The sequence below is a fragment of the Cetorhinus maximus genome, chromosome 24, assembly GCF_964194155.1.
Source record: "Cetorhinus maximus chromosome 24, sCetMax3.hap1.1, whole genome shotgun sequence".
Classification (NCBI taxonomy): domain Eukaryota; kingdom Metazoa; phylum Chordata; class Chondrichthyes; order Lamniformes; family Cetorhinidae; genus Cetorhinus; species Cetorhinus maximus.
The window spans coordinates 8,599,502-8,612,325 of record NC_135902.1 but is presented as its reverse complement, the minus strand read 5'-3'; the positions used below and the strand labels follow the sequence as shown (position 1 = coordinate 8,612,325).

General features: G+C 45.0%; 1 protein-coding gene across 2 annotated transcripts in view; it reads left to right on the top strand.

The window, feature by feature from the left end:
• dnah9 (dynein, axonemal, heavy chain 9) overlaps positions 1–12,824 on the top strand; it is a 563,627-nt gene that overhangs the window by 293,427 nt on the left and 257,376 nt on the right. For both annotated transcript variants that reach the window (XM_078570706.1, XM_078570707.1), the window contains 2 exons: positions 2,644–2,805; positions 7,096–7,329. In XM_078570706.1, coding sequence (XP_078426832.1) covers positions 2,644–2,805; positions 7,096–7,329 — 396 coding nt within the window. The remainder of the gene's footprint in view (positions 1–2,643; positions 2,806–7,095; positions 7,330–12,824) is intronic.

The following is a 12,824-nucleotide window of genomic DNA, read 5'->3' as shown; positions in this document are numbered from 1 at the left end:
CAAATATGATCTATGAGATACCTGCTGGCTTTTAGAACTCATGTGCTTGCAACTAGTTTCAGCACAGCCAGTGCCTGCACCAGGCACGCCAATGGTTAACTCAGAAAATAGATTGTGTTGCATATTAGAGCCCTAAAAGTTCTTAAATGCTTTATTCTGCCTCCTGAAGCAAAATAGGACTGAGCTGAGCTGAGGTTTAATTCTGATTTAGAGTGCGAAAAGACAAGATGCTGCTCTCTGAGTTAAATCTCACCGCGTTTGTGAGTGGGCCCAATGATAGTCACACTATGACAGGATTTTTGAGAAGAATTAATGTGACCCAGGGTCGCAAGACTTATCTAGCTTTCATCAGTTTCATGCCTTTGGGTTGTCATTGATCTGTGTCATAGCTTACAGAAGAAGAACTTGATTAAAGCAAATGGCCTCAGGTCTCTGCCATGTAAAGTTTGATGTACATGCCTGCAGGGTTGACACCCTGAGTGCTGGAGTTCATTTTGTTTTTTACTCCAGAAATAGTCAGCAGACTTGGGCAATCCAACATAATTTATCTCTTTTATCCTTTTAACTTAGGCTTATAGCTAATTGCTTTAACAGCACTTAAGAGCCCATCCAAGCTTGTCAAAAAGGAACATATTTGTATGTGGAATTGCTCTCCTGACTGTTACCAACTGACTGCAGAATTTAAACGTAGGGAAAGATGGATATCTCAACATTGAGGGCCTGATTCTTGTGGAGTTTGGAAGAACCTGTGGACCTTTCAAAATGGCAGGTGGAAGCCGGATATGGAAGTCCTGCCCCCATTTCTGATAGATCCAGTTTTGTTCTGGCAGGGGAAGGGGATGGGGCATGACTCACACAGACAGGAAACATGAACTCAGCAGGGAAACAATGTCATGATCTGAAGTTTTTTTAAAATTGCCTGCTCTTTAAACTTGGAGAAAAAAAACTTAAGCTGACAGTGAAAGGCTTAAAAAAAGAATGCCATCCACTGAGCTGCTTTGATTAACAGGCCATCTGGTGTAGGTTAGAAAAAAATCTGGCCAACTGTTCCACAGTTTCAATTAAGCTCTTTGTTGACATTTCTCATAGGTTGGTATTATGCCATTACAAATTCTTGGCTGAGTTTCAAAAGCTACAGTTATCTCAGTGGGGGTTCCGAGGTCACAGTTTGATCGACAGTTTAAAGAGGCTATTAAAGGATTAGCTGTCTCTGTGGCTACTGCATTGAACTGAGTACATTTTTATAAGAGATTAACTACTTGAGATTTAAAAGCTTCGAATGCTTCATGAATGAGAGCTTGTTTTTTTCACTGTTAAGTGTATATGAGTGAGAGCTGCATTAGATTGTTATAAGTTGATTTGTTTTCTTCTCCATGTGGCTCCTGAGGACTGCCCATGATGGATACTGGGTCAGTGGCTATGGAGTTGCAATGGATGGTATGAGAGGGCACGAGGTGGGTGAGAGCACAAGTTGGCATGAAGGTGGCATGGGGGTATGAGTGGGCATGGGGGTGGGTGTGTGTTGAAGGGGTGTGAGGGCTAGAAGACCTAATGGCTTCTAAAATAACATGATAAAGTTCTAGAGAACCGAGGCAGGCCGCCTAATCAGCCCGCTTTGGCACTTGCCCCTCTCTGCGACCGCCTACAATCTGCTTCCGGGCTTGTTGGGCACAGGCTCCATCCCAACCCTTTCTCCCGGGACTGTAAATTGGCTCTAAATAGGACCTTGTAAACCAAGGTGGGTTTGCCAAGTCAGGAAATTTACCAACTTGAGCTACCCGCCTCGGGAGCAAAAATCCAGCCCCGGGTGCAAGTTGTAACTTTGCGTGGGGGGGGGGGGGGGTGGGGGGTGTGGGGGGGGATGTGAGGGAGTTTTTCACATTTCAGCTTGAACAGAAGTTGAAGTAGGCACTCAGTTACAACTATCAGCTGAATCACTGAAATGAGATAACAATATGATAATCAGTCTATTCTTCTCGATCTACCATCATGCCTGTATAATCCATTTGGGTCTTACTGCACATCTGTGTAGATGTCAAGTGTATCCTGTGGTGTTTATGTGGTAGTGCTCACATGGGGAAAAAAAGCGAAGTTAGTGACAGCGAGCTTACACAAATTATTTATATTATATACTTGTTTGTAGTTTGAAAGGATAAATTATTTGTAATCCAGATATTTGAAGCAGAATATGCTGGGAAAAAAGCTTAACTGCAGAGAAATGTTAGATTTAGCAGTGAAGTAAGAGTATTTCCTCCTAACTATATAGATCAGTGGTTCAGTAACAGTAATAGAGTGCATTCGCTATCTGTTCTGTACAGGGAATTGAAAACTGCCAATCTTGTCCATCAATCAGCCTGTCTTTCACACATAGAACAAATGGTCATATGCTATTGTATAATTTTGGAATTTGTTCAGATAATATGTTCTACATCACTGATCCAAGACTGGGAAATGGTGTTTGCATAATTGTAAAAGTTAATGAACAGTGAGATAGTCTTTAAACCTGTGCAGTATTAATTCCAGACTAACCATTACTATTTGATCAGTGACACTGGAAACAACAGCACAACTTCTGCGGCGAGAATCACAGGTATGTATCCTGTCTGTAAAACACAATTATGACTTGCCGATGTTGTCTCTTAGGTCGCTTTGTGTTTCTCACCTGTTGGTAACAAGCTGCGCATTCGCAGTAGGAAGTTCCCTGCTGTCGTGAACTGCACTGCAATCGACTGGTTCCACGAGTGGCCCCAAGAGGCGTTGGAGTCTGTCAGCCTGCGCTTCTTACAGGAGACTGACAACGTTGATGTAAGATGCTTATGAGTACTTACACAGTTAATGAAGTCCACCGGGTACATTGCACTATCAGTGCCAAAATTTGGGCTTTTTTCTCAGTAGCTGGGCAACAAGTTTCCAAATGTAAACTAAGTCACTATGCACAAAAAGTTATAATTTTATTATCTACTATATTTGGGCCAACATAGATCAGATTGACCAATTAATTCAGAACTGCGGTAAATTCTACTGGTGAATAATGAACTGTTCACCATGATCTCTTGTCAGTTCAGCATGTGTATCAATAACCAAACAATTTATGCAGATTTATTTATAGATAAAATCATGGGCCTTTGCAGAAAGATAGGCATTATACAATATACACCATATATAAAAAGTGTTAGAGTGTCAGTGGAAACACTGATATTAAGCATGTTCTTTAAAACTCCTGTTGCTCCTGTGCATACAATTGCAGTAACTAGGAACCCGTCAATCATTAGACAGTCCTTGGATTTATTTTTTTTGAAATTCAAGCAATTTTTTAACAGCAATCAGTTGCAATAAATTAATGGTTTGAACACTTGACCAACCAAAGCCTCTAGGTGGTGTTCACACTTTCCCAGCTGGGCTGATTATAAAAACACATCAGTGGAGCAAATTACATTTTTAGTTAGCTTGTGCCGAGCAGAAGCCACATAAAATCTCTTAGGGATGATCCCCTGGAAACAAGTGATTAGTTGTAGTTTGGGCAGCCCAATAGGGATGCAAAACATCAAAAGTATTCACGTTGCGTTATATGTCATTATTGAGGCCGCATTTACAATAGAATGTACAGTGCTTACCACAGTGCAAAAAGCATACTGCAGCTACTGGAGGGATGTGAGCCACCAGAATTATTGAAGGGATGGAGGATTTGGATTCTAAGTATCTGTTATATAAATTAGGCATGTTGTCACTGGAAAAGAGAAGGTTGAACAGTGATGTGATTGCTGCATTTAGGATTTTAAAGGGACTAAATAATGTAGAAAATGAATAACTATTTTACCTTGTCCAGAACCAGAGAATATAGCCTGTGCTTGGAAGGGGTTAAACTCAAAGCTAATCTGTGGACATCTTATTTCACTGAATGAGTGGTCAATCTATGGAAAACAGGAGATGGTAGAAGCGGTATTGATTCATTCAAATGCAAATTATGTGGATTCCTTTCTGAAAAAATGATAATTAATAATTTGAGACATGATATGTAGAAGGGAGAAACATCACATTGGGCAGAATTTTCCCCCCTTTGGGAGGGGGAGGGGGGGGGGGGGGTGGATGTTCAGGAGCGGGTGTGTCTCCGATCAGCACCCTCGATTGGGGGTGCGCCGCCATTTTATGTGGGCGGGCCAGATAAGGGGGGGGGGGATTCCCTGAACTGAGAGTGCGCTCTTTCGTGTATGCACATGAAAGAGCGCACTCACCTCCCTGAGGCTAAGTGCTGCCTCAGGGAGATCGGCTCCACAATAAAAAATCTTAAAAACAGAAAAAAAAATTCCCTGACATGTCCCATGACACTGTCACATGAGTTGGGACATGTCCATCACTTTTAAATACACTTTTATTAAGTTTTTAAAAACCTACATGAAACCTCATCCCGCCCGTGGATGAGGTTTCATGTTTTTTCTAATGCCCGCCAGGGCTCCCGGCCTGCCTGCCAACCTTAAGGTTGGACGGGCAGGTCCACTAATTACTTTAATTACTTTGTTAATGGCCTCAATAGGCCGTTGACAGGTCGGCGGGTGCACAACTGATTCGGCTGAGCCCCCGCTGACCTGAAAATTGAAATGAGGCGGGGTGACTTCGGGAGTACCGCCCGATGCCATCCCACATCATCTTACATGTCGGTGAGCGGGCCCCGCCCCCTGCTCGCCAACCGGGAAATCCTGGCCATTATTTATTCTGTCATGGGATATGGGCATCACTGGCAGGACAAACATTTGTTGCCCATCCCTAACTGCTCTTGAACTGAGTGGCTTGCTAGGCCATTTCGGAACACAGTTAAGAGTCAACCACATGGCTGTGGGTCTTGAGTCACATGTAGGTCAGACCAGGTAAGGGTACCTGATTTTCTTCCCTAAAGAGCATTAGTGAACCAGATGGGTTTTTACAACAATCACCAACAGGTTTTACTGGTCACTGTTACTAAGACTAGCTTTCAGTTCCAGATTTTATTACTTGAATTCAAATTCCACCAGCTGCTCTGGTAGGCTTTGAAACCCATGTCCCCCAGAGAATTAGTCTGAGTCTCTGGATTACTAGTCCAATGACATTACCATTACACCACCACCTGACCTAGGCCTAGGAATTAGACCTATGGTTCCCAAAGTTATACACCACTGGGACTTCCTTATGTCATCTTTTGATCTGTTGTAGACTAATTGGTGTAGGTTAATTGCTACGATTAGTCAACAACTCTATTATCATTGTACCATGTGACTATGAGGATGTTAGAAGGTGAACTGGATGGTCTGTGATCTTTTTTATCTAGAAATTTTTTTTTGTTCTTATGTAATTAATTGGCACAGACTATTCACATGTAGGTAGTGACATGCATTGGTTATTTCCTGACTAACTTTGCCACAGAGCAAAGCAAATTTGCATTGACATCCCAAAGGCACACTTAGCTAGAGTCATGAGAGAAACAGAGTTAATGTTTTGAGTCCGAATGACCCTTCTTTAACTCTGAAGAAGGGTCACACGGACTCGAAACTTTAATTCTGTTTATCTCTCTGCAGATGCTGTTAGACCTGCTGAGCTTTTCCAGTATTTTCTGTTTTTGTTTCAGATTTCCAGCATCTGCAGTATTTTGCTTTTATCTTAGCTGGAGTCATATTTAATTTGGATTTATCTTATCTAAATCAATAAAACAAATGTAAATATTGCTGCTTTTCTTACACTTTTTCCTGCTTAAACAATATAAACATATGTATATTCATCGCGATAAAAGCAAAATACTGCGGACACTGGAAATCTGAAATAAAAACCGAAAATACTGGAAAAACTCAGCAGGTCTGACAGTATCTGTGGAGAGAGAAACAGAGTCAACTCTCCAAGTCTGTATGACCCTTCCTCAGAGTGCTCGCAGCATTGACTCTGGTTTTCTCTCTGTGGACGCTGTCAGACCTGTTAGGTTTTCCACCATTTTCTGTTTTCATTTTATATTCATCGCATTGGCCAGGATTTTCCCCTCGGCGATTTGGGGGCGGGGTCCGCTCGCCGAGGGGAAAATGACGCGGGATGATATCGGGCGGAACCCCTGACGTCATCCCGGTCCATTTAAATCTTCAGGAAGGCGGGCGGACAGCGAAATCAGCTGTCCGCCCGCCGACCTGTCAATGGCCAATTAAGGTCATTGACAGGCTGATTAACCTTGTTAAAGACCCTGCCCGTCCAAGCTTAAGGCTGGCGGGCAGGTCAGGAGCCCCAGCGGGCTCCAGATTACTCATGAAACTTCATCCACTGGCGGGATGAAGTTTCATGTCCGTTTTTAAAAAATTTAATAAGCTTTATGTGTTTCTTATTAACATGTCATTAACAGTTGACACCCGCCGCTGAGCTGGTGGGGCCCGCTCGCCCACCAAGGGCAAAATTCTGCCCATTGTGTTTTGCAATCTTTTAATGCTTTTGCAGCTTACTCATTAATAACTAAGCCCTAATCTTATGGTTATGTTGTACCATAGCTTAACCGTATTGGTAATATACCTAAACTTCAATATTGAAAATAATGACTTGAGTTTTAGAAGAGGCGCTTGTATTGTGATTCATTCTTTAAAGGAAAATTGATCCTGTTTGAATTTATTTCTCATTTCCTGCACAGGTATAATTGGTTAAAGCAAAGGTTTAATATCGTGAACATTCTATTTATTTGGGTTCTAGTGCAGCACAATCTGTTATGAGCTGTACTGAAAATACAGTGCTGTGCTAGTGCAAACAATTAGAACACCAACATTTTAAACATTAAACAGGGCGGTCGTTCTAATTATTGCCAAATTTTTTAAAAATTGACAATCGTAATGTCTCAAACTCCTTCAGAGTGCTGCTTGTTACTAATGCTGTCCTGCAATTTAAAACAAAATCATGTTGTCCATAGTATATATTTTGACAAAACAGGATGTCTTCTATGTGATTCATGGTGAATGGAGTGTTGCTTGCGTTTGTAAATGCCAATCATTTAGCAGTTTTGTCTTTTATAACATTTTTACTAACAATGTAAATACTCTATCTCCTGTCACTAGAAAATGTTGTCAATACAAACTTCCCTTATGACTTTACTTTTTCTTTTAGCCTGCAATAAAGGAATCTGTCAGCAAGTTCATGGCATATGTCCACGTTAGTGTCAATGAGACATCCAAATCCTACTTGGTTAATGAGCGGCGTTACAATTATACTACACCCAAGTCTTTCCTTGAACAGATCAAGTTGTATCAGAGCCTGCTGGCTAAGAAGAGCAAAGAACTTACTGCCAAGATGGAGCGTTTGGAGAATGGACTGCAGAAATTGAACAGTACATCAGCACAGGTAAAACACAGTCTCAATATGCTTTACTAACAGAACCAAGGTTTTCTCCTTCAGATCAGTGCTCGGTGGACTGTCCCCTGTCTTGCATTCTTTGCAAGTTAAGTTGCATACGTCTGGGAAATGAATGATAATCCGAAAGCTATACTGCTTTTACTCTGAAATGGATTCAGTGAGTTGTTAGAGAGGCTGGGGAATGAGGCATCATTTTTGTAAATGGCTCATTTCTGATATGTGATGGGATGGAATGGCAATGTTGCCAATCGTCGCCACCATTATCTTTCTATCTTTTTGCCCAGTTTTTCAAACTGTGTTGTAAAAGCTGGCTGAGATGTAAGGATTGGTTCAGTGATCCCTCACTCTCTGTGGGTAATTTCAGGTAACAGAGGCGGGGATGGTGGAGCCCAGTCTGCGATTTGTTCTGCGCACTTTGTGAGAACGCCCCTATCGTGTTTGTACCAAGGACAAAAGCAGAGTTCTTCCAAGGAACCTTTTCCGTGATTAAAACTTTACCAAAAACTCACTGAGGAGTCAATAAATCTCCAATGATATGAAAGAGAAGGTCAAGTGCACAGGTTGTGCGTTTCTGGTTTGACATATCTTGTTGCTTCAAGTCTAAAGCTCATTTGGAACCTACAATCAACACGAGCGCGTTTTGAGTTTCCCATGGCTCACCTTAATAAATAATTCAGAGAGAATGGAAAGCTGCAGCCTTTGTAGAATTACAGGCTCTGACTATAGACAAAGACAAAGAAGGAATGTGATAGCTTTTGTACAGCGAGGAAGATTGAAGTGTTCCAAGGAAGTTGTAAGCCTTGCATAATGGAAGTGTCAATGTAGAAATATACTGTGGGCTCTTGTTTGACTATCATTTAAAATCAGGGTGAAGCTCTTCAAAGCTTTCCTGAAAGCGATCAAGCCTGTCTTCAATACTTCAATAAAGCAGATTATATGCAGCCTATAGAAATGGCAGGCTTGGTTTTGTAAAGAGACAGGTTTCCTGGTTTAGAGTGAACATATTTAGAACCAAGCTCAGGCAAAACATCTTTACGCAAAGAGTCTCTCATTCACATTTTTTGGTGGAATATTTATTTATTTCAAATAAAATTTTCTGCAGCAAGTTGGCTATTTTGGCTGGGTGAGATAGTAACTTCCTCTGAAAGTACTACATGCATAATGCATTAATACAAAGCCACACAAGCCAAGTAATTATTGATTCCATCAGTGCTTGTCACTTGCTTGGCTGCTAAAGTTGATAGGATTTTGCAAATGTACCGTGAGATCCGCCTCGTTTATAAGATCTGCCTGAAGGCACAGATGATCTGTGACACCAGCACATCAGATATCCAAGGCCTGACTTTTTTAATATGCTTTAGCTTAGTTGTCTCTAGCAGCTCTACATGTGAGTGCAGCTGAGAAAGGGGTATACCCAGTGCCTTCTGTTGGCTAAGCACTGCAGGATAAATGTCTGTACCTCTACCCTGACAGTGTTACAAAAAGTTCATTCTGCAACTGGGATAAAAGAGCTGATTTTTCTATGGTGAGAGCGACAAGCAGATCCTGCGGGCGGGATTTTCCCCTCAGAGCACTTAGAGCGGCGGCAGGCGTGAAGAGACGCAATGGCGGGGTTTTGTGTTGTATCGTCCGCTTCCTGCCTCATTAAATATGCACACATGGGAAACATGCCGGATCGCTGGCGGGCGGCCTCTGATTCGTCCTCCCTGCCATGAGCTCACCACGCCCTCACTCCGGGCGCCATATTTAAAGTGCAGCCGCCCACAGCGTCTGCAGCCCAGGACTGCTCCACTGAAGACATGGCACCGAAAGCCAAGAAGATGGCAGCCTCCAGATGCGGTGACGCCTCACTGGAACACCTTTTGGATGCAGTCGAGGCCCACCACGATGTCCTCTACCCCCCACTGGCTGCAGGAGGGCCAGCAAGCTCACCAATCGGGCTTGGGAGGTGGTGGTCAGTGCCAACACTGCTCATAAGAGGTCAGGTATCTAATGCAGAAAGATGATGAATGATCTCATCTGTGCCGCCAGGGTAAGGCAACCACCTCAACACTCTCAGCTCACCCACTCACAAGCCCATCACACGTTCACTGGCATCTCACTCACTGCCAGCTCAAGGGGCATCAGCGCTCACTCACATCCACCCTCACATCTCCATCTCGCCTCATCTCCTCTGGAGATTGTGTCCTCATCCCATCCATGGCTCCCCCACACATGCCAGGCATTCTTATCATCTGACCTGGCGTCCATCTTGCTCACACTCTTTCCATCTGCCTTTAAGCTGGACAAGATCACACACACACTCGCAGGGAGAGGTCCCAGACCAGGGATGGAGTGTCGGAACGCAAGGTCCTCTTTCAGTTCGAAAAGTGAGCCATTGAGCTGGCAGGAGAGGATGTGGACTGTGCCTGCGCTGACTGAGGTCGGCAGCAAACACCCACGTGAGGGTCCTCTACCCGCTCATCCCTCAGACAACCATACTGTGAGTGCATTGTCCTGTTTTAGAGTCACCTGCCATGCACTAATTATCTCTCTTTTCTTTCACAGGAACTTCAGTCAAGCGCCTAACGGCCTCAACCAGCCAGACCCTTAGCTCGAGCCCTGATGACACCTTGGATGAGGATCCTGACGACGCCACAGCAGAAGACCTGTCACAGCGCTCACCCACACACCCTCCACCAGCGCAGAGAAACACACCTCAGTAACTAGTTGTAGAGCAGTCTCAGGGTCACAGTCTGGTGAGCACAGCACACAATCTGAAACACAGCAGGAGGAGGCAGGGGGCAAGGGTATCCGAGGTCACCAGCAATTGGAGGACTGCTGGAGGCCAGAATTCTGCTTAGTCCAAGTCAGATGATGAGCCTCCGGACTGGGCCCTAAATCAGTTGGTGGAGCTACAGCGACAATCACAGGAACATCAGGAAGGGATGTCAGCTGCATTCCTCAGATTGCAACGGATGATGGAGGAGTCCGTCCACGTTCGGTCTGATGCGATAGATCTGGCATGCCAATGCACCTAGGTCAACACTGGCAGGATGGCGGCCACCATGGAGACCTTGGTCCAGGACATTAGTCCTGTGCTGGAGCAGGAGGTGCATTCCATCGCTGGAGCCATTGGTGGCCTTCATCAGTGGCCATGCGGGAGGAAGGTGACGCTCATCGATCTCACTCCAGCTGCCCCTTCTCCTCAGGGAGTCAGCCAGGGGCCCTCAGGCACCCAAAGGGATGAGGACCAGCAGGTGGACACCCTGGGACCATCCACCCAGATGACTCCAGGAGGGTCCAGTTGATCCCAATCCCCTCTTCCTGTGACCCCATCACCTTCAGCTCCACAGGCTGAGGAGGGTGCACCTGCCCCAAAGCAGGCCAGGGACCCCCCAGGTCTCAGCCCCCCAGAGGATGCTCACCAAAATCATCACAGGCAACAGTGTATAGAGGCCAGCAGGCTGCCTCAACCTCTGCTGTGGATATCGAGGATGCACCAAGACGTAGCAGTGGGGTTAGGAAAGTTAGAAAAATTTAGGAGCACAACAGTGGCACGGGTGTTCACAACATGTATATAATGTTCACAAATGTAAATAGAAACGTACCCATTTCACATCTCCTCTTATGTCTGCTTTTTATGATGAACTGTGTTGCTGTCAATCAGGTGTGAGACCATTTCCCTCCCCTAACTTAGCGTCGATGTCACTATTATGGCTACCTCATCTATGTCATGTGCTTCAATGTCACCACAGTGTGTGCCCCTTTTACACATCATTCTCGACATCAGTGATGCCTTGACCTTAATGTTAAGTGCGCTTGTGAACGAACCTCGCTCATATGCTTTGCAGGGTCATGTCATGTTTATTCTTGGCTGTGTAAGATTGAAGCAGAGGGCCTCATGTTGCCTGAGCATCTTGAAGTTTGAAAGGGCCAGGTGTGGCCATGAGGGCACAACGTGTGTCTTAAAGAGGAGGCATTTTAATGTCTGGCACACAAGTGCTTGAACATCCTCATCACCAGGTGGTCAGATGCATAGTAAGGTGAGGATAAAAGCAGACCAGTATCCCTAACTGAGGGTGCCGGATGTTAATGTGATAGAGAAGAAGGTGACACAGAGGATTGAGTCATCTCTGATTAGATGCACACTGCGGAACGTCCTTAGCTGCCTTGGCCCAGTGTCATCTATCAGTTTCACCATCGAGGTTACACAGAATGTGGTATCCCATTGCTGGAGATGGATCTCCTTGAGGAGCTTTGTCACAATGAAGGCAGACTGAGGATAGTGAACAGCTCCTGGTTCCTGTAGGCTGCTGCTGTGACTGGGCTGCAGGAGAGACACTTGAAGAGGCAGCAGCTTCTGATGTCTGATGCAGGGACTCCCTCCTCCAGTTAGCACCTCATCTCAGCAAGGACACATCTCCCGAGGGTTCATCATCCTTTAGAGGATCAGGACAATGTGAGCCTGAGGTGTAACTATTCACACTCACATCGAAGTGCAGGGTTGAAATGAGAGGAATAGCAACACTGCTGTTAATGCACGAAGGAGGGCACCTGCACTTGTCACTGCAACTCGTCATCCTCCTCGGGAATCTGGTAGCTATGAGGGCCTCATGTGCACGTCTGCCTCATCTGACCTGTGCTATGGCCTCTTCCCCTGCAGGCTTAAGCTCCCTCAAACTCCACGTCCTCATCCCGTTCGATGTCATCCCCATCGGAGGAGATGTGCAACCCCTCCATGCCAGCACCAGGTTTGTTTCAAGGTGCACCTTCTCCCCCCACCCAACTTTACATGATCGACTGCTAAGAGATTGCTTTGCCCAGGCGCTTGAATGTGCTGCTTTTAGCCTAGGCGTTTGGATCCCAATTCACTACCCTCTAATACCATACTCTTTGGAATCCACATGAGGGGAAATGTTTAGTCAGGAACTGAGATTATTTGAGGGGATCCTGAGGCTTCTCCTCTGTGAAGTTGCCAGCACCATGATTGTAACATGTATCTGAAGCTTGTCCAGGCACCCAATTGCTCTGGAGTTCGTTATCAGTCTGGGAATCTCCAAGCTGCAAACAAAGGGTTAATACAAGGAGATCGATTAGTGCCACTTTGCAGGGTTAGTCTCACAGGAAAGCACATCATAGCTTCACTTCCCTGATTCTCTGTGTTGTCATTGAAAGGCTCCTAACATGTCTCCTCATTTGGGAATGCGCAGCCCCTTTAATCAGCCTCCCAGTGCATGGCCCTGCCCTCCAATCAGCCCTCAGAGCGCTCACCAGCAGAGTATCTCCTCATTTTAATTTTGTACTGTGCCATTGCTGCACGTTGGAAGATGGTGGTGCTGAGCTCTTACTACCAGACGAGCTTGGACCCTCCCTGTGTGAGTGGGGAAATCCCTCCCTCTGTCCTGCAGGAGATTAATGTTCAGGTTTCTCTCCCTCCAAGAACCCCTCAATCCTCTCCGTGTGTTCCTTGACCCCTTCATGATTGTGGTGGATATCCCTTT